This window comes from Labeo rohita, chromosome 8 (genome assembly GCF_022985175.1).
Source record: "Labeo rohita strain BAU-BD-2019 chromosome 8, IGBB_LRoh.1.0, whole genome shotgun sequence".
NCBI lineage: Eukaryota > Metazoa > Chordata > Actinopteri > Cypriniformes > Cyprinidae > Labeo > Labeo rohita.
The window spans coordinates 8,511,735-8,535,095 of record NC_066876.1 but is presented as its reverse complement, the minus strand read 5'-3'; the positions used below and the strand labels follow the sequence as shown (position 1 = coordinate 8,535,095).

At 32.8% G+C, this 23,361-nt stretch overlaps 1 protein-coding gene across 2 annotated transcripts in view; it reads right to left on the bottom strand.

The window, feature by feature from the left end:
• The window catches only part of inpp5l (inositol polyphosphate-5-phosphatase L), a 37,379-nt gene that overhangs the window by 5,592 nt on the left and 8,426 nt on the right, over positions 1-23,361 (bottom strand). The window contains exons 2-15 of one of the 2 annotated variants that reach the window (XM_051117085.1): positions 19,689-19,730; positions 14,032-14,132; positions 13,217-13,304; positions 8,825-8,888; positions 6,376-6,479; positions 6,148-6,200; positions 5,704-5,823; positions 2,484-2,568; positions 2,296-2,391; positions 1,537-1,611; positions 1,389-1,462; positions 1,020-1,131; positions 830-895; positions 664-730 (exon numbers count right to left, since the gene is read on the bottom strand). In XM_051117085.1, coding sequence (XP_050973042.1) covers positions 689-730; positions 830-895; positions 1,020-1,131; positions 1,389-1,462; positions 1,537-1,611; positions 2,296-2,391; positions 2,484-2,568; positions 5,704-5,823; positions 6,148-6,200; positions 6,376-6,479; positions 8,825-8,888; positions 13,217-13,304; positions 14,032-14,132; positions 19,689-19,730 — 1,122 coding nt within the window. In that variant the 3' untranslated portion in view covers positions 664-688. Of the gene's footprint in view, positions 1-663; positions 731-829; positions 899-1,019; positions 1,132-1,388; positions 1,463-1,536; positions 1,612-2,295; positions 2,392-2,483; positions 2,569-5,703; positions 5,824-6,147; positions 6,201-6,375; positions 6,480-8,824; positions 8,889-13,216; positions 13,305-14,031; positions 14,133-19,688; positions 19,731-23,361 lie in introns of both variants that reach the window. The other variant, XM_051117084.1, reaches the window with a different exon arrangement.

Below are 23,361 nucleotides of genomic sequence, written 5' to 3'. Positions count from 1 at the left end.
AGTTGTGCTGCTTAATATTTATGTGAAAGCAGTAATACATTTTCAGGATTATTTAATTAATAAAAAGCTTAAAAGAACAGCATTTATTTGAAACTGAAATCTTGATAAATGTAAATGTAATAAATGTCTTTTCTTCAATTTAATGCACCCTTGTTAAATAAAAATATTAATTTAATTTAAAAAAATCTTGCTGACCCCAAATGGCTAATATTACTAATATCACTGGTTAACATTTCCGATATCTATGATATATTTTGGCTTTTTAGAAGCTGAGAATAATCAATGCTTTGATTTTTATGTCTGTAATATGTTGCACTAATAAATATTTTCTACTACATTATAACAAGACTGCATAATAATTTAAAAATGTAAATTTGAATAACAAATTTAGATCCTTAATATAACAAGTTCATTCTACTGGTGGTAATTTATTTTTTAAGGATTTTTTTTTTTTCATTTTTGAGGTAATTCATGTATGCATATATAAAAATAGAATTGAGTTAAAGGTCAATATTGTTTTTGTTGTATTTTTTGCTCATTAAAACTATATTTGTCCATACTGACTAAATATATTAAACAAAACACAATCTGACAGATTTTATGCCTATAAGAAACATCCAAAAACAAACAAACAAACAAAAAAACAGCAATCGAATGCCTCACCCTTTGACTCTCCCAGTATTGTGTGTCAATGTGTAATTGTCTTCATTGGAAAAAACAGGAAAACCGGCTAGACAGAAAACATAAAATTAAACATTAACATAATTTAACAAGATTCATTAATTGTCATTTATTTATTCATTTTAATAAAGATGGGATGTTTGATCACCTTGTGGTCTCCCATGCAGATATTGGAGCCCAGTGTGTTATAAACAACACCACTCTCACCCTCCTCCTGCTGCAGACAACAAACAATACATCAACTGGTTATTCATTTAACCACTTGGTTCAGTATATGTAGTTATGGTGTAATAAAACCTAATTAAGCTCACAGTAACAGTAATAACATGTAAACCCACCCGGTGGATGATGTCTGTCGCGCTGTGGGACATTAAGATGCGGTCACACCATGCCGGGCATCGTGTGTTCATGTACTGTGTAGGTTTAGTGTAGTCTTCACTGTATGGATAACTGAGAAAAAGAAACAAGATACACTGTTCTGAACTGGACTGTCACCTTTGGTTAATTTAATTGCTGTATAAAAGTAAAAAATAATAGCGTTTCTGTAAAAAAAAAAAAACAATTGGGAAACAATCGTGAGGTGTCCATAAGAATTTGAATGGACCATGAAAAATAAAATACATCTAATATTTAGAATATTATGCGCTAATGAATTTTATGCACTTTACATTGTCAAGTGTTTAACAAGATTTGATAAATCTGCTCACCTGGGAGGAAAGTGTATCTCCTCCTCTGTGATGACGTCGTGGAATGCCGAGATCTCCTTATCGTACTTCAGCAGCTGAAAGACGGAAAAATACATGAGCACAGACTCGATTATAATCAATTTCTCATTTTTTAAAACAAAGTTCTGACCTCTTTTCCGTTGTTTTCTCTGAACACGGCCTGGTGCAAGTAAGCAAATAACTTGGTCTCTATATGAAGGAGGACCTAGAGATGGATTGATTAGAAAAAAAGACAAAGAAAGAATGAGGTAAGGAAGACAAAGCAAAAGAACAAAACAAGAGTGAAGAAAAAATAAACACAGGAAAGACAAAGAGTAAAGAGGTGCAAAGAGAAGGACAAAGGTTAATGCAGGGCATATCAAAACTAGCAAAGAACGGAGAGTAACTCCAACTTTGCTGGCACGAAAATGAAGCACACGTCTGCAGGAGCGATCTAAATGCAAGCTCGCATTTTCTGGACTGGCAAGAAGTCAATATCAACTCTCCAAAAACCATAAATCTGGCTGGACAGTGTACTGGATATGTCTGAGCGCACACAAAAAGAAAATATTAATCATCTCCTGGACGCAAAGTCAGAGCCTTTAACATCTATGTTTACAAAGTCGTAGTAAAGCAAGTGTGATGGTAAATTTGCTAAAGGCTCTGTCAGAACAAAATCATAAAACATAAAAAAAATTAAAAATAAGCCTGTCAGTTTAGTTCTGTCATTTGTTTTTAAATAGTAATAAAATAATATATATATATATATATATATGTCTTTGAAAGAAGTCTCTCTGCGGATAATTTAATTAATCATCATTTATCAATTACTTGATAAATCCACAGAAATGCATTTTTTATGCATTGAGTACATATAATGACATATAATATAATGAGATGAAATAATCACCTTGTGGTCATTGTCTTTCTCCTCACAAATGATTTTTTCTACCTCGTTGCTACTGTCTTTTTTTACCGTCTGGATATCAGCCGACATGGAGAGGTTCTGCACACAAACAAGCACACATATGAATCGTTATATCATTTATGTGTGTATGTGTGCAGTGGTTTTATATAACATATATCAGTCAGATCTACCTGTACTAGACTGAGTGTATCAAGGCGGAAATTGAAATCCCCAAACAGGAAGAAGGGAAGAGGACTGTAGCTGCTATCTGATATCCTGAAAGACAAAGCAAGAGTTAGAGCTCAACAAACCACATTACACTCAATCTCATTTCTGCAATTAACGGTGATACATTTCTGTGTGGATATTGAGAATATTGAGCTGGAAATCATGTTGGCCAAGACTCAATTCTATTCAGACTTGATGAGTAAACTATGATATTATACCATAATATTATTTTTCTCCGGCATTGTGGTTTGTAGATGCAGATGTGTTTGTTTTTTCATCAGAACAGATTTGGAGAAATTACTTTTTGAATTTACATCACTTGCTCACCAATGGATCCTTTGCAGTGAATGGGTGCCGTCAGAATGAGAGTCCAAACAGCTGATTAAAACATCACAATAATCTACAAGTAACCTACACAACACCAGTCCATCATTTAACATCTTGTGAAGAAAAAAGCTGCATGTCTGTAAGAAACAAATCCATCATTAAGACGTTTTTAACTTCAAACCATTGCTTCCGGCTAAATTTGAGTCCTCTATGTGTTGGGAAGGTTACTTTGGAAATGTAATAAGTAGTGTAACTTTTCAACTACTTTGTTAAAGTAATGTAACTTACATTTGATTAATTTATTGATTACTTTTCTATATTTCTAATATTTTCAACTGTTAATCATTTTGAAACATTTAAACCAGGCAGTTAACCTGACAGGAGACCTCAACACTGATTACTGTCAGACTTTCAAAATCATTTAGCACTTGAATTAAGATTAGAATGAGTAAGGGATAATATACATCTTTATTTTGCAATAACAACTTCCACCAAGAAAAACTATCACGCGTATAGCGCCGACTAAAAATGTCCGGATGAGTTTGTGTTATTAGCTTTTACCAGTTATTATTGGGGAATAACATACCTTGGAATGTCACGACTGGCCAATCAGAATCAAGTGTTCCACAGAGACGTGTAATAATTTAATTTAAAGCACAGTCACCACAAATTCAGACTTAACACCTCTTATTTACTTTGAGATCATTCTGAGCTTAAATACAGATTTAAAATCATAACAAGAAATAGTTTAATAGCTATGATACTGGTTTTGAAATCAAATGTTTGCATAGCTATTGCAGGAAACACTGGCATCTACAGTAACAACGCCTTGGAAAAACAGTGAATCTTAAAAAATAAAGTAAATACATAAATCCAAATAGGAAATAAAACAGTTATCGAATAAGTATGTGTCCTATTCTGTTTCCTAAACTCCTGAAACATTGGTGTCTCATTTTAGAGCAGCCAATGTAATTTATGAAAGAACGTAAATTAAATCTGTATGTGTGTGGGTGTGGGTGTGTAAAAAAAATGTAACCACCTTTGTAATCATTAATATTTTCAAAAGTAACTAAATTAATTACACATTTTTCTCAGTAACTGTAACTAATTACAATTACATTTATTTTGTAATTAAATTATGTAATTCTGTTACATGTAATTAGTTACTCCCCAACACTATCTGTTTATAATTATAATTAATTGCTTTCTTCTGTGAAAAGTCATCTTGTCTGAACCAGAAGAGAAATATGCACAGATTAAGCACCGTTTACAAGCAGAAAATCCAAAACAGTTCTAAACAAATATGTTTGTGGATTTTGATGTGAGAGGACAATAGGTGATGGACTTTTTTACTGGAGACTCATATTGTGCCGGAAGTGACAGTTTAGAGTTAAAACGGCTTAACTGTGGATTTTTTTTCTTACAAACATGCAGTTTTTCTACTATATAAGATATGAATTGATGGACTGGAGTGGTGTGGATTACTTGTGGATTATTGTGATGTTTTTATCAGCTGTTTTTAAATTCTTCTTCCTCTAGTGGTAGTTGATGGTCAGTTAGCCTGGATATTTTAATTAGATTTATCAGTATTAAATTATTGTTTACATTTATTTATATATATGCCTAATTTAAATCGTCAAATGTCTGCGAGTCTATGCTACAAACATAATAAAAAAATAAATAAATACTGAACTGAACTGAACTGAACTGAACATTCTGACGGCACCCACTCACTGCAGAGGATCCATTGGTGATGTAATGCTAAATTTCTCCAAATCTGTTCTGATGAAGAAACAAGCTCATCTACTGTACATCTTGAAATATATTTATTATTATTAGAGTTTTGTGCATTAACAAATGTAGGGACATACACTACCAGTCAAAAGTTTTTGAACATATGATTTTTAATGTTTTTTTAAAATAAGTCTCTTCTGCTCACCAAGCCTGCATTTATTTGATCCAAAGTACAGCAAAAACAGTACAATTCTGAAATATTTTTACGATTTAAAATATCTCTATTTGACATATCTCTCTATTTGAATATATTATAAATGTAATTTATTTCTGTGATTTCAAAGTCGAATATTTAATATCATTACCCCAGTCACATGATCCTTCAGAAAACATTCGAATATTCTGATTTGCTGCTCAAAAACATTTGTTGTCGTTATTATTATTATGTTGAAAACAGCTGAGTAGAATTTTACAGACTTCTTCAATAAATAGAAATTCGAAAGAACAGCATTTATTTGAAATAGAAATTTTGTAACATTACAAATGTCTTCATCATCAATTTAAAGCATCCTTGCTAAATAAAAGTATTAATTTCTATAAAAAACTGACTCCAAGCTTTTGAATGGTATGATGCTTATTATTGGATCTTTCTATTCATCAAAGAATATTGAAAAAATGTACCAAACTGTTTTAAATATTGATAACAATAATAAAAAAGTTTCTTGAACAGCAAATCAGCATATTAGAATGATTTCTGAAGGATCATGTGACACTGAAGCCTGGAGTAATGATGCTAAAAATTCAGCTTTGATCACAGGAATAAATTACATTTTAAAATACATCTAATATAATAAAAAAAGTTATTTTAACTAGTAAAATATTTCAAATTGTACTGTTTTTGCTGTACTTTTGTTCAAATAAATGCAGACCTGGTGAGCAGAAGAGACTTCTATTAAAAACATTAAAAATCATACTGTTCAAAAACTTTTGACTGGTAGTGTAGCATGCACTAATGCATGTTATTTCATTCTACTTTCATGCATTGATTGTCATTTTTATTACTTGAATTCATTTACACAAACTCGTGTGAGTAACTCAAGTGAATAATTCAGTAGCACAAACCTGTTGATGACGTATCTGAGTGCTTTCTTGCGGTTTGCGGAATACACTGACGGACTAGAGTTGCAGGCTATGAGGTTGGAGGCGTCGTGAAACAGGTGAACGTTCACCAGGTCTAAACCCCTGTACGCACACACACAAATAAACACAAGACGTTATTAAACTGGGGGAGGCGGCTCTATCAATCCTGTCAGTCTATGTGACTGATGTGAGACATTAGCTGATAGGATGGAGTTCACAAGCTTCATTCATTTATCACTCAGTCTTCAGGTTCCTCCACTGCTCTATTGTGCCGCTGCCACGTGTCTGCTATTAATGCACTTCTGATGACACACTGTTCCACTAACACACAGCTAACACAACATGATTGCTTCATTCAGAGGCCAAAAAACACAAAGAAAATTATGAGGGGCATCCCGAAAGATGAAGAAGTGAGTGTAAACGTACTGGTTGTGAATGAGCCATCGTGTCCTCATGTAGCCTTTTCTCGACCACTTGAACTGTAATTAATGCACAGACATATGCATATTAAAATTAAGGATGCATTCATATCATTTTTGTTTGTTTCAAGGTTTATGCAACAAATGCTGTATGATTTGCACATTTAAGCAATATAAGTAAAATGGAGTGAATAGAAATTCACTAATAAATAAACGCCACTACACACACACTTACATCAGGCCAAAAGTTCTTAGGGAATTTCTCTTTTTCCATGGTAGTCACCCCCTCCAGCGAGCCCACGTACTTGTTATGGCCTGAGATGGCTTTAAACTCCTTCACTACAAGGAGGAGGAATAAACAAACAAGACATATTGTAAGAAAAGCATGCAAATGTAAAATCAATATACTAATGTTGGAGTTGTAGGCTGTGAGCGCAGGATCTATGAGACATTGGTTTGATAGGGGAGCAAATTCATTGGTCCACTGATCTTAATGGCTCTTCTATTAGTCCTCTTCTTGAGAGCTTATTCATGAGATGCTGTGACTAGAACAGATGAAGGCTAGCGGAAAAAAAGCTTATGAGGTTAAATCCTGTTCTGTCAGAGACTCTAACCAAATGAGTCGAAAGAGAACATTCATTTGTGTTGTGTTGGGTGGAAATTTATCTCTCTGCTAATGGCAGCGAATGTGTTGTTTTTCAACCCGTGAGATTATGTGTGAATTTCACTTAAATTAATAACTTCATTACAACTGTTTTTTATTTTAAAAAATGAGAAATGTACAGATTTTGTACAAAAAAATTATACGCACACACACACACATATATATATACAAGATTTTTAATGTTTTTTTTTAAAGAAGTCTATTCTGCACACCAAGCCTGCATTTATTTGATCCAAAGAACAGCAGAAAGTTACATTTTTAAATATTTTTACTATTTAAAATAACTGTTTTCTATTTGAATATCTTTTAAAATGTCATTTATTCCTGTGATTTCAAAGCTAAATTTTTAGAATCATTACTCCAATCACATGATCCTTCAGAAATCATTGTAATTTTATGATTTGCTGTTCAAGAAACATTTATTATTACTATTATTATTATTATTACTATTACTATTATTATTATTATTATTATTATTATCAATATTTAAAACAGTTAAGTACTTTTTTCCAGGATTCATTGAAGAATAGAAAGATCCAAAGATCAGCATTTATCTGAAATGAAAAGCTTTTGTAACATTATATTATTATTATTTTTAGAAAGAAATTATAGAAATTAATACTTTTATTTAGCAAGTATGCTTTAAATTGATCAAAAGTGATGGTAAAGATATTCTATTTGAGATAAAAAAAAAAATCTGCTCAGGTGTTTTCAACATAATAATAATAATAAATGTTTTGTTGAGCAGCAAATCAGAATATTAGAATGATTTCTGAAGGATCATGTGACTGGAGTAATGATGCTAAAAAATCAGCTTTGAAATCACACGAATTACATTTTAACATATATTCAAAATAAAAATAGTAAAAATATTTCTAAATGCTACTGTTTTTTCTGTACTTTGGATCAAATAAATGCAGGCTTGGTGAACAGAAGACACTTAAAAAACATTAAAAATCTTACTGTTCAAAAACTTTTGACTGGTAGTGTATATAATTATAATTACATATTATAATTGTATATATAACTTGCACAGAAATATAATTCACATGTTAAATTCTTGGACTATTTAACCTACTTCAAAACATAATTCCCAAGATATAAATGACCGACTGTTTTTATTCGTTTCATCAAACAAACATTTTTTTAACATTTACATAAATAATAATACTGTAATATATAACAGTAAATAATTTTGAGACCCAGTACTGTTTCTCAAATTCTATGAATTCACCAAAATTTCACACTTTTGAATTCTAATTACTGTAAAGCATCCAATGTTTTTACTTGACATTAATAATTCATGTCATTTTCTGTTAAGTAATACCATGTTTTTATAAGTATAAATTAAAGGCAGTACTAAAGGACTTTAATCATGTATTGCTACTTTACAATTTATCATTTTCCTTTTAAAAAACTAAAATTAATATTTTTGGGATGTGCTTAATTGTCAAGGGAAAAAAAAAAAAAAAATATATATATATATATATATATATATATATAGAGTTCAGATGCAAAAGCCTCTAAATCCATCTGATGTATTTCTTTAAAACTAGCATTTCTTTCTGGCTACTTTGTATAGGTTTCTATGTAAGTATATATTTTTGTATGATTTATATATTTTATATAATATTATTACAATGCAAAAATATGAATGGTCCTAAAAACAGGTTTGTTTTTTTTTTAAATAAAAAATAACCTGCCTGTCTATTTACATCAGCCAGTGTTCAAATACTTCTACTACTCACAACGATTGACCACCTGACCTCTCTATAACTAATTTATTCTAAATATTTTTGAACTATTTCATGTCCATTTATTTATTTATTTGCTAAATAGCCAAGTAATAGGATGCAGGATGATGAACATTCAGCTAGTCATTTTGTGAAATAAACCACAAAAAGGGTGATCAGGATTCCAGTACGAGACTAATTTTGCAATATGATCTGGACTTGTTCTTGACAGTGTTAATAAAAATCAAGCATGCTTCTTTGCTTATATTTAGTGTATAAAAACGTACCATTGAAGTCATACTGTTGGATATTTTTCAGTGACTTGTGGATGAAATACATGCTTCCCAGAGCCTAAAATGAAAGAAACCAGTCAGTCAAACCAACAATCATACATGATTTCATGTGATCTTCTGACTAAATTTCTAATAATGCTCTGATTTGATACTGGTCTAATGACCTGACAGCTTAAAGTCATGCATAAGCAGGGGTCAACGGAGATCTCTTATATCTAAAGAGCTGCTTTGATTTCGGTTGATTTTGATGATGTGCACACATCATAATCTTTAAACCCTGACTTTCAAAACACTCAATATTTTTCTAAACCATCCTATCATAGACTTGCCCATACTTTTGGTACCCAAACAACACCCAGATATGCCTGTGAGAAACTCACAAACCTCACACACGCTTCCCGCGTCTTTTCTGACAGCACGCTGAATGGTTTTAATGTACTAGCTGCTTGCTCCAGTGAGCGCACATCAATCCAGCCCCGCAGAGATCAATACGGACAGAAAATTAAAACAATCACACAGGGATTAAACACAGAGCCCTGCTGTTGGTCCAACACAAGCCCCATGCATGGCAGAGAAAAATGACCAGCCGTTGAGGGATGTTTTGACATGAAACACGCCACACCACAAACACACACACACAGAGTCATGTTTTCTTCAAAATATCCATCCCAGGAGAAAGATATAAATCTTGTGAGAAAAAATATGCTTTTTTAATATGACAGTGCTTTCTAGATGACCAGTCTTGAGAGACTGGACATTACGGCAAGCACACGCGCTACCCAAGTGCCACGGCTCTGGTGGGGAAAAGAAATTATTGGGGAGAAAGGCAGGGAATGGGATCAGGAAATGACTAGATTCTTCTTATTCTTTTAAATAAAGGGGTCAAAGTTTGTCTGGTTAGCATTTTATATTATGATACACTACCAGTCAAAAGTTTTTGGACAGTAAGACTTCTAATGTTTTTTAAACAAGTCTGCATTTATTTGATCCAAAATACAGTGAAAACAGTAAAATTTTGAAGTATTTTTATTTAAAATAACCATTTGCTATTTGAATATATTTTAAAATGTAATTTATTCCTGTGATTTTAAAGCTGAATTTTTAGCATCATTACTCCAGTCACATCCTTCAGAAATCACTCTAATATTCTGATTTGCTGCTCAGAAAACATTTATTATCATTATGTCAGGCATTTTCAGGTTTCACTGATGAACAGTAAGTTCAGAAGAACAGCGTTTATCTAAGATAGGAATATTTTGTAACATTATAAATCATATCATCACTTTGAATCAATTTAAAGCAGCCTTGCTAAGTATTATTTTCTATAATTTAGAAAAATATACTGACTTCAAGTTTTTGAATGGTATAGTGTATAATGTTACAAATGCTTTTTATTTCAGATAAATGCTGATCTTTAGATCTTTCTATTCATCAAAGAATCCAGAAACAAAATGTATACTCAACTGTTTTAAATACTGATAATAATAATGATAATAATAATAATAATAATAATAAATGCTTCTTGAACAGAAAATCAGCATATTAGAATGATTTCTGAAGGATCATGTGACACTGAAAACTGGAGTAATGATGCTGAAAATTTAGCTTTGATCACAGGCATAATTTACATTTTAAAATATAATCAAATAGAAAATAGTTTTTTTTAAATGGTAAAAAAATAATAATAATAATAAATCACAATATTACTGCTTTTGCTGTATTTTGGATCAAATAAAACTGGTAGTGTATACGATTTGTTTTAATAATTAATATATTATACATATTTTGAATCATTTAAAAATAATTTAATATTTTAATTATATTACAATAGATGTTTTGCCAGTGACACTTTTAGTTTAGTTTTAAAAACATAAAATGGACTATCAACAATATTTATATACTACCATTCAAAAGTAAAGTTTTTAACTTTAAGTTTTACAGTTTTGTTGTTGTTGCTGTTGTTTTTATTAATACTTTTATTCAGCAAGGATGCATTAAATCAATCAAAAGTGACAGGAAATATATTTATAATTTTTGTCAAAGATTTCTATTTCAAATAAATGCTGTTCTTTTTAACAGTTTTCAACAATATTAATAAAAAAAATGCTTATTTAGCAGCAAATCAGCATATTAGAATGATTTCTGAAGGATCATGTGGCACAGAAGACTGGAGGAATGATCCTGAAAATTCAGCTTTGCATCACAGGAATAAACTACACTGTAAAAAACAATCTGTTAAGTCAACTTAAAATAATTTGTTACCCCGCTGCCTTAAATTTTTGAGTTCAGTCAACTCAAAAAAAAAAATAATAGAAATATTAAGTTGTACTATTCAACTTAAAATTTTAAGGCAGCTGGGTAATAAGCCCAGCTTTTAAGTTTAACAAACCAAATTTTTAGTTTAGTCGACTCAAATATCCAAGTTTTCACCTAGTACAACTTAATATTTCAGGTTGACCGAAACTTATTTAAGTTGAGCAGGGTAACAAATGATTTTAAGTTCAAATTGTGTTTTATTGTTTTTTACAGTGTACATTTTTTAAACATTAAAATATCGCACCAACCCCAAACTTAGAACAGTAGTGTATATTTTTGTTAGCCTAAAAGTGAACATGACAGACTTCAAATGACATCTTCCACATCTTTTGAGGCTAAACAACTAAAACCCAATATATTGTATTTCGGTAAAGTACCATTAAATACTCTTGACAAAGATCTCCGTATTTGAAATACTACTGGGGCATTGGAAAAACTAGTTTCTTTGATAATCAAAACAAATAACTGTGATGGCATAAAATAAATTTAGCAACTTTTTACAATGAAGGTTCTCATTGCAGTGCATGAACTCACTCACACACTCTCTAACACACACACACACACACACACAGCCATCGGCTGTGTTAACACCCGCCTTCATTCTCATTTGTCTCACATCATCTGTATTGATTTGCAATTAGTTTTCTGAGGGTTGTGAATCATCGCTTGACTGGGAAGAGAGTGTGCGTGCAAATGCAGAGAGCGTCTGGCACACTCATCGTACAAATGGTGTTTAGATAAAAAAATCACTTTTAAGTCAATACATTTTTATTAAACGCTGCACTGGCCTGATTGATGAAGATAGGTGTAAAGCTGCGAGTGTGCTGATCTCTATTTTAGTGTGTGTGTGTGGAGGGGGGGCATGTTGAAACAGGCTCATGTGACGACCCAAATCTGGTTTGACAAAGACTATTTTTGTGTGGCATTTCAAAATGTGTGCGTACATTTATAATTTGGTAACCAAAACTGAAGTAGGTTTGACAAAGGGTACACCACGTACAGAAAAACTCACTAACCCTCCTGCATCAACAAAACAAATACACACTCGCTCACTCACACACAGTTTATTTATCATGTTCAGATGAGAAGGGCCTAATCAATAGTTTTAATCTGGAGTTAAACGTATTGACTCGGTCCGCTGCCTGGCCACTCCCGCACATTAACCCAGTCCATCAAGGTACAGACCTAACACTTAGCGTACAAACACACACACAGCACCTCTCACCTGGGTGGGCTGAGGGTTAATATCCTGCCAAACACCAGCAACTTCTTTCTTTTTACAGATTTTACTAAGTTACTTTGAGTAATGAAGGGGATGCCCCAGGGCTCTGTCTTTGGTCCGTCACTGTTGTTAGACAGCAGCTGACTAATAACTGATTTAATCAAGTGGTCTTGTATTTCTGTTTAAAAATGATATGTCTTACATTTTTAGTAAGTTTTTCTTTTTTTCATTTGCATGTTTGCATTAGATTCTGAATCCATATTTTCAATACGGTCTTTTACAGACCTTTTGGACCGCAGTGTATGTTTTATTTTGCATTACTTAATATTTAAAGATCTACTGTAGCACTTTGACCAGTTCAAATCAACTGAAAGGTGGTGAAATTATGAGTTTGATTTGTTTATGAGTTTGATTTGACTAACAGCTCACTGTGGGGAACAATTATAAGTTTTAAAACAAACATAAATGCAGTCTGTTACTCACACAAAACTATTGCATGGCTTCAGAAGACTTGCAATATAATGCACAACTTGTATAAAAGTACTGTCCTGTCCTCGTTCAATTTTGTAAAAAAAAATGCAGATTTTATTTTAGGTGGATGGACTATCCCTATAAATATGAAGCACTGTTGTGATTATAGATAAGAATAACACTGTAATAACAGGAAGGTGAGTGAGGCGAGTATTGGCAGAACTGGTTATATAGCTCCATCTAGTGGACATACATACAAACCACAGCTCTGCGGGTGCATGAGTCAACGCAGTAAGAGACTGCATGGTGGTTAGATGTATTTCCTTTGAACTAAGTGAAATCATCTTGTCAGATACTGCAACAGTCGTATCACTTACCGTGAAACTGTCAACAGCCTTGAAATGACTGTCTACATAGACACAGACTCTGTCGAAGTCAGCCATCTCAGAGCTGGACTCAATGGTCCTGTAAGAAATGATCAAAACAATACAATTCTTGCATATATGTGTCCCTGGACCACAAAACCAGTCTTAAAGTATGTCTGTAGCAATAGCCAAAAACACACTGTATGGGTCTAAATTACCAATTTTTTAATGCGACAAATCATTAAGATATTAAGTAAAGAACATGTTCCATGAAGATATTTAGTAAATTTCCTACTGTAAATATATCAAAGCTTAATTTTTGATTAGTAATATGCATTGCTAAGAACTTCATCTGGACAACTTCAAAGGCGAATTTCTCAATATTTAGATTTTTTTGCACCCCCAGATTCCAGATTTTCAAATAGTTGTATCTTGGCCAAATATTGTCCTATCCTAGCAAACCATACATCAATGGAAAGCATTTTTATTCAGTTTCAGATGATGTTTAAATGCCTTAAAACCCTTATGACTAGTTTTGTGGTCCAGGGTCACAAATATCAAAAGAGAACATGTTAACATTCTGTTTAATACATTCCATAAAAAACAGTGAACATATTGTGTTATTTGGACATTTTTGGACATGTAACATTACAGTACCATGCTATTCTTTGAAATACTTCACAGTACTGTGTAAACACAGCGGTATACAAACACTGTAATCAGTGGTTTGCTACTATCTTATACAGACACTATAAAGTACCATGACACTGCTGCTGTACTTTTAATAAGGTTACTAGTTTGTAGTTCAGAATTTGCCATATTCTCACCAGAAAAAGTTCTCTGCATGGCCCATGTTCACCATATAGTCCTTTCCACCAACTTCCTGAAAGTGCAGGGCAACGAAGCGTGGCTTGTACATGTGCACCGTCTAAGGAGATACGATATACATAAGAATTCAATTCATTATTCACTTGTGAGTAATCAATCGTTGCACCTCTAAATTAAAAGGGCAGTTTACCCAAAAATGAAGATTCTGTCATTAATTACTCACCCTCATGTCGTTCCAAACCTGTAAGACATTTTTGATGAAATCCCAGAGCTTTCTGACCCTGCAAAGACAGCAACACAACTACCACGTTCAAGGCCCAGAATGGTAAGGACATCATTAAAATATTCTGTGTGACATCAGTGGTTCAACCATATTGTTATGAAGCTACTTTTTGTTACTTTTCAGAACAAAGTGGTCAAAATTATACCTTTTGGGGTACAACAGCTTGTCACTGGAGCAGTACCCTTAAAATCTTTGTAACTGTTTTACCCCTAATAGGTACAGATTAATAGCTTAGAGTAGTAATACCTACCCATAAGTATTAATATGTACCTATTAGGGGTTTAAAAAACAAAAGGTACAAAGATGTCCTTTACAAAGATGTACTGCTCCAGTGACAAGCTGTTGTGGCTCAAAACGTACAATTCTGGCATTTTTTTTCCTGTGTTGAAGACGGACACAGAAAAGAAGAAATTGCTGAATAAAGTCGTTATTTTTGTTTTCTTCTTAAAATTAATGTTGAACCACTGACTATTTTAACAATGTCCTTACTACCTTTCTGCGTCTTGAACATGTCAGTTGCATTGCCGTCTATACAGGGTCAGAAAGTGTTCTGAAGATGAACAAAGGTCTTACGGGTTTGGAACAACATGAGGGTGAGAAATTAGCCTTTTTCACACATCCGTGTTTCTGGCTTCCCGATTGGCGCTTACATGGTAAAAGTTGACAGCGGCTGAACTTAACAAGAATAAGTTTGGGAATCAAAGTCTATTTTTACAAATTAGATACTATGAAAACGCTCAAAACTTTTTGCGTCAGCTTCAGGTCATCACAAATACTATGCTTGTTTAATTCTGAATGTTGGCACCTATAATTCAGTTAGTTTTGGTTTTTGCCGTTCTGTCTGTTTGGTGCTAGCTGTGCATTATGACTCTCCACCTGAACATTTTTCACGATTATTATTATTAATAAAGTAATATTGTATTTTCTACTTGCTCTCCTTTGCATTATTAACATGATGGCGTAAATGTACGTTGTATAATGTGCCCTGGAAAATACATATTAAAATAATATAAAACATAGACCAATTCAGTGTTTGCAAACAGTGATGACATTTTTTTGTGGATGCAGTTTATCTGGTTGCAGAAAATTACAGTTTTCAAGTAGCAGTCTATGGAGCCATACAATAAAAGAATAAAAAAGATACATTTGATTTTATATTTCAAAATTCTGAATTTATTCTCACAATTCTGAGATTATATCTCACAATTCTGATAAGAAAAAACAACTCGTCATTCTCTCTTTTCCCCTCAGCTCTGGCTTTTCTCCTCTGAGAATTGACAAACTCACTATTGTTGAGTTAAATCGTTATAAAAAGTTGTAAAGTCCGAACTAGCAGATATAAACTTGCATTTGCTAGAAAAACTCAGAATTGTGAGATAAAATAAATAAATGTCAGCCGCCTCCGCCCTTTAAGGTCAATTAATAAACTTTATTTTGTATATAGCGCCAGATCACAACAGACGTCATTTAAGGTTACCTGTCCGATAGAACAGGTCTATACCTTGTTCTTTTATTAAAAAAACAAAATAGCCTTATGTTATTTATCTTATTTACACAAAGGCATGTCATTTCTGTCTCTAACGTTAAGTGGTCACGTGTCTACAATTTCTCCTCCGCTAAAACGCGGACGGTATGGTGGAGTTCATTCATAACGGAAGTTACTCTATAGCGCGGGATGCCACAGAATTCGTCAATTTTTGGTTTTAATAAATCAACAGTAGGTCTCTCACTTAATTCAAATCCCGATATGGACTAGTGTCTGTGAATATTAAAATGGAACAAGACGGTTTAAATATGAATCCTCCATGTTCCGCTTGGCTATGTATGAATGAATGGCAGGGACACGGTTTTGTTTACTACACAAATACTGAAGCACACGTGACGCTCGCGGTTATTTTCGGCCTCTGCGTCTCATCATTATATGACGATATAAACACATAAACTTAATCTCCAGAACTGCTGTGAGAGTCACTTCATGTAAAAAAGAAAATTAGCATCATATCATAGTGTATACACATAAAAACTAACCAGCAACCTGTCAAAATAAAAGTACGGTTTAACATGTAACAGAAATGTATTAGTCTTGTACTACTTTTGTACAGTATCATGTAGGTGTTTAAATATTCCTATTTCTGGCAAATTTAATTAAACAATTAAATGCAGAAATTATAATAATAACAGAAAAACTGGCAACAAATAAAAAGGTTTAATTTTAATTTCATTAAAAATAAATAAATATTTAATGCCTGTATTTGATTTTCAGAAAAATCAAAACACACAAGAATTTCTGAAAAAAAAAAAGAAAGAAAAAGATTGTAGGGCGCTATTGTTCAAAATGGTGAAATTGAGATTTTGTTTTTCACTGAAATAAATGTTTTCATTATTACACAGAGAGTAATGTACCGAAAAAAGTACCTTACCATTGGTAATCCCCCTGCGTTTAACTTCAAATGGTGTCTTTGATGACAGTTTTCTCTAAAATTATTTGCATTCTGATTCTGGCATCACAAGGGACAAAAATTGTTTTTCTCTTATTCCATGGATTTTACCCGTTTCACTCTACTTGTTATCAGTGTTTTTCTGCCACCACTATGTGCACGCAGCTGCAAGTGACGTAACTTTGACGTCTCCTCCAAACTGGTCTATTAAACGAGATGAGTAAGATTAATGGCTTTATTCCTATTAGATCTGGATTACGTTGTTTTATTGAGTTTATGCTTTCACCGGACTCGGAGTTGATTAATTTATTTATGGAAAAATGTGTATCTGTATATAAATGCTGTCATAATTTATCATGATGTAGTGATTTGAGGGAGATTACTGAGTAAATTAAGAAAATACGCTCAAATGTACCAGACATGGAGAAGAGTGTGGTTATATAAATCACAAACAAGTAAAATATTATTTCTTTATTTATTATATAATAACAACTTGGAAAACAGACAAATAAGAAGCATTACTTGAGAAAAGGGCATACTGATATAACAGACGCAGTCCTGTAGCAGAACTTTACCCTGCACTGACGCTTTTTAAGAACAAGGCTAATCAATAACAGAATTTTCATTTTTGGGTGAACTATCTCTTATTAATGGGATCATTTCATGAGAATCATAGAAAACACTGATTTTAAATAAAAAACATACTGTAAATAACAAAAATAATAATTTATTAAAAACTGAGCAATAAAACAAGCTTCTTCGTCTATTTTTGACGTTTTCATGAATGAATCAAAAAGTGATCTTCCTACATTTACAATTATGTCAGTGATGCCTATTCTGTCTTCAGAAACTTGACTAGAGAAGGAAGCAGGATAGATAATATCACTTGTAACCACAGGTCTTACTATTAAAGTATTGTGGGTATAAAGTCAACACAGTGTTGTTCATGTCAGTTTGATTTCTTAACAGTTTGCACCACTTCACCATGGATTATTTTTGTCACATCTTATTTTAAAGATGGAGCAGCACATAAACAAAAAACCCACAAGCAAAAAATCATAAGCACAGACATCTTAAAGACACAGCACCAAAAAACATTTTGTTCTAAAGCTGCAGTCACAATAGTGGTATTTTAGCTAAATATCGCAGACAAAAATTGTCAATTCATTGTCATTTATAAACCAAGCAGCTTTCTGTTGATCAGTGCGGCAAATTCACTTGAACAACTTAAAGGAGAAGTCCACTTCCAGAACAACAATTTACAGATAATGTACTCACCCCCTTGTCATCCAAGATGTTCATGTCTTTCTTCAGTCGTAAAGAAATTATGTTTTTTTGAGGAAAACATTTCAGGATTTTTCTCCATATAATGGACTGCTATGGTGCCCCAAGTTTGAACTTCCAAAATGCAGTTTAAATGCGGTTGTAAATGATCCCAGCCGAAGAAGAAGGGTCTTATTTAGCAAAACGATTGGTTATTTTCATTAAAAAAAATACGATTTAAACTTTTTATTCTCAAACGCTCATCTTGTCTTGCTCTCCCTGAACTCTGTGTATTCTGGTTCAAGACAGTTAGGGTATGTCGAAAAACTCCAATCATATTTTCTCCCTCAACTTCAAAAACCATTTCAAAATCATCCTACATCACTGCAGAAGTACTGACCCAGTCTTTGCAAAGTGAACATGCAAAGAAGATCAAACACCCTTAACAAAAAAGGTAAAACAGTGATATAGGACGATTTTGAAGTTCAGGGAGAACATGAGATGGGAGTTTTTTGACATACCCTAACAGAATACACAGGCAGAATACACAGAGTTTACGTTTGAAGCCGCATTTAAACTGCATTTTGTAAGTTCAAAATCGGGGCACCATATCAGTCCATTATATGGAGAAAAATGCTGAAACGTTTTTTTTTTCCGACTGAAGAAAGAAAGACACGAACATCTTGGATGACAAGGGGGTGAATACATTATCTGTAAATTGTTGTTCTGGAAGTGGACTTCTCCTTTAAACTCCTTTAAATCCACTCATCCATGAATTCCTATTGAAATTGCTGTTTTTTTTAACCCTGAAATTTTGGGTTTGCAAAAAGGTCTAAAACTGTTGATTCATTCGGACAGTTCACTCATGAAGCAAATCGTTTGCAGCGGTTTTTCACACCAAAATAGAAACAGGAGATTTTATAAGACAAAAACCAAAAAGAGTGCTGGATGAGGTGGATATGTACTGACAATCTATTATAGAAAACAAAACTCTTATCATGTTTTCTATTTTGTTTTCAATTTATTCTATTGACAAAGTAATTCTTTATTGCATGTGCAGCTTGTGAATGACTCTAAAGATGATTTATATCTATTCATATTCAAAACAGTATTAAAATAAAGTGTATGAAAACATGGGCATACTTTTATTTGTTGAGGGGCCCGTGACTTAATACTGATGAAAGACTATAAACGTTTTATTTTACTTCATTTGACATTTTATTTTAACACTGTCATGCCCATTTAGAGCCAGTTGGATTTCAAATACGATTAACTCAGATGCCAATTAAATGTAAAAGGGGCAACAGTGATTGTGTACACATTACATCTAGCAGGAAAGTCATCAAATCTGTGATTCAACTTCCTTGTGTGCACAACATGACATCAGCAGATAACATAGCATGATTTTATGGTGCACAAAAGACAAGTTGTATAAACGAGACAAACACCTTTAGGTTTACAGTGTCCCATTTAGCAGAGTAAAGTTCACTCTGCGAAGGTGTGCGTGTTTGTTTGCGTTGAGGTTTGAACAGATGGAGAGCTTTGACAATGTCTGTATGGCTATAACAACATGTTTAAAAAACAGATTGTGTTTAGCTTTACTACGGTACATTGAGCATCATCAAATGTGTGTGTGTTTGAATGAAGGACACGTAAACGGCATCAAACTCACCGTGAAGAACTCTCGCAGCCAGTCTCCTTCAATCTCACCCACCTGAGGACAACAACCAGATTTCCCCGTTAGGCCACTTTTATAATAATAACAACATGGTCAGATTAACCTCCGCTGTGAGCTTTAAACTGCAGTGCGGATTAGATTTACTGGATAAAGGATTTCCGCTGCACATTCAGTAACTGAGACACTGCATTCAATTGTGACATTACAGGCAATTTGGCCACTGAAGATCTTTATTAAACCATTTACAGGTATCATGATTTAATAATAACAACAAGTGCTTCCATCACGATTACTTCCATCTCAAATGGATATACATAATATAACGTACACAGTGTCATAATACTTTTATAGCACAGATTGTACATTAGAGGTGTGTTTTGCACTTTGCACATTTAGTTTGTATTTCATAGTTCAAACTTATATGATAATAAAACAATTAAGCAGGCGTGTATATGATGTTTATCAAGAAGAGTCGGTGAAAGTTCAGTACATTCTTTCTACTTTTATCCTATTGCCAACCTACACAAGAAAAAACTGATCTACACAATGCAGTATCAAATTCAATATACAAAGGTGATTGTATATGCAGTCCACATATGCTGCCAACAGAACAGACGTCTAACTACATCCTAAAATTCAATAAATGAGGCTATTGTGTGTATGAAAAGATTCATAAAGAAAGAAAGAAAAAAAATCGACATAAAAACTGAATGAATAGTATATGAAAAAGTGAAAGCAAAAACCATGTAAAGCACAAGTGTGTGCATGTGTGTGGTGGAAAGCAATTATGTGCATTATGTGCACTGGCTTTGAGAAGCAGGTTTTAAACACAGTCATATCCTTGTCTCATCTGATACTTTAGATATTGTTTAAAAGTAAAACAAAACATAAATATGGAAGCCTGTTTCTGCCAATGAATAAAAATAAAACAAGGTAATTGGGACTTTTGTATCTCACAATCCAGACTTTTTTTCTCGCAATTTCATATATGACTTTATTTCTCAGAATTGTGAGTTTAAAATCACAATTCTAACTTTTTTTTTCCACCACAATTGCGAGTTTATATCTCTCAATCCTGTTTCTCCCTTTTTTTTCCCTCAGAACTGTTTATCTTACAATTCTTAGAAAAGAAGTCAGCATTGCGAGAAAAGGTCTGAATTGTGAAAAAGATAAACTTGCAATTGCAAAAAAAAAAGAAATCAGAATTTCAAACTTATATCTCACAATTCTGACTTTATAACTCATAAATGCGAGTTTATATCACACAATTCTGAGAAAAAAAAGTCTGAACTGTGAGAGAAAACGTCAAATTGCGAGATATAAACTTGCAATTGCGAGAAAAAAGTCACATTTTCGAATTTATATCTCGCATTTCTGACTTCTTAACTTGTAAATGCAAGTTTATATCACACAATTCTAAGAAAAGAAGTCTGAATTGTTAGATGTAAACTCTAACAGATGTTAGATCTAAACTCTATGGTGCCAGATGTAAAAAAGAATTGTGAGAAAAAGCGTCAAATTGTGAGATATAAACTTGCAATTGCGAGAAAAAAGTCAGAGTTTATAATTTATATATTGCAATTCTGACTTTATAACTTGTAAATGCAAGTTTATATCATACAATTCTCAGAAAAAAATCTGAATCGTGAGAAAAAAATCAAATTTGCAATTGCGACAGAAAATTTATATCTCACAATTATGACTTTATAACTTGTAGATGCAAGTTTAAGTGGGAAAAAAGTTAAATTGCGAGATATAAACTTGCATTTCACACACAATTTTATATCACACAATTCTAAGAAAAAAAAAAGAATTGCAAGAAAAAATCTGAACTGTGAGGAAAAAAAGCCAAATTGCGAGATATAAACTTGCAATTGCAAAAAAAGGCAGAATTTTCAGTTTATATCTCACAATTCTAACTTTATAACTTGGAAATGCAACTTTATATCAGACAATTCTAAAAGAATTGCAAGAAAAAAGTGTGAATTTTGAGAAAAAAAAATTGTGAGATATAAACGTTGCAATTGTGAAAAGTCAGACTTTCGAGGTTGTATCTCGCAATTCTGACTTTAATAACTCAAGTTTAATAAATGCAAGTTTACATCACACATTTCTGGGAAAAAAAGCCTGAATTGCAAGATGTAAATTTGCAATTGCAAGAAAAAAACTCAGGATTGTAAGACAAAAGGTCACAATGACCTTGTTTTGTTTTTTTAATTCAGTGGCGGAAATGGGCTTTCATTTATTAATCTAAAACATAACCCTAAAACTATTAAACCTAAACATGAAGAGGGCTCACTGAAATGTATAGGGGGAAAACTCTATTTTTTAAAGAAGTATCATACTATATTTCAATTTTAAGATGATAACTAAGCATGTAATTAAAGTGGAAGAGATTTATAGGCTGATATTTATTAGCATATTAACCTGGCTGAGATGCTCAAACAAAGAGATCAATGATTTAATTGAGCCAGAGTGTTACACTATTCACTGAAATCAACCTACAAATGGTTTCGGGTTAGGAGAAAGTATTTTAACATAAAAAAAACTTTATGTTAAAAAACACACTTCAGCTTTACACTAACAATAATTATTTGCGCTTTTAATCATTTAATTTTATTCATCCAAACTATGGTCTATTTCAAAATAAGTACTAGATAATGTCTTTCAATTAGTCAAATAGTCAAATAGTCAAGAGTCTGATTATGCAAGACTAGTTTAAGGGAGTCTTCAGTAAATTAGAGCAGTGCATCTTTGTATATTTGCATCTGAAGATCTGTGTCCTGCCACTGTAGGTCATGCATAGCTGAAATGCCTGCAATTTGAGTGAACAGGCAAAGGAATTAAGATTGACCTGACAAAGCCAGCAAGCATGTAGTTCTAGAATGTGATATGGGTTCAGGATAAAGCTTAGATATTCCAGTTATGAGGGTGGAAAATGAGAACTGTGTTCCATGACATATTTCAAATGTGTGATATCTTTTACAGGTATTTCCAGGCCTTTGTGAAAAAGGTGTACACCTTAGAATACTTTTTGAAAGAACATTTAATATGGAAATAATATACTTTAAAATAATATACTCAAGTGCAAACTGAGAGCACTGACAGAATAAAGATTTCCTGATAATTTACTCACCCCCATGTCAACCAAGATGTTCATGTCTTTCTTTCTTCAGTCAAAAAGAAATTAAGGTTTCTGAGGAAAACATTCCAGGATCTTTCTCCATACAGTGGACTTCAAGGGTGGCCAACCCGTTGAAGTTCCAAATTGCAGCTTCAAAGGGCTCTACACAATCCCAGCTAAGAAATAAGGGTCTTATCTAGTGAAACAATCGGCCATTTTCAAAAAAAAAAAAAAAAAAGTTATATACTTTTAAACCACAAATGCTCATCTTCCACTAGCTCTGCAATGCGCATGCGTCTTCACGCATTACGTAATTACGTTGGAAAGGTCACACACAGTTTGTTTTTTGTCTGTGCACTTCGGTTCAAAAAGGTAGGCTAGGGCGAAAAACTCCATCTCGTTTTCTCCTCCAACTTTAAAATCGTCCAACATCATTGTTTTACCTTTTTTTGTAAAGGTCATTTGACTTTCTTTGCACGTTTGCTTTGTAAACACTGGGTTGGTACTTCTGTCACTAATTAAAGCATGAAGTCAGGTTAGTGC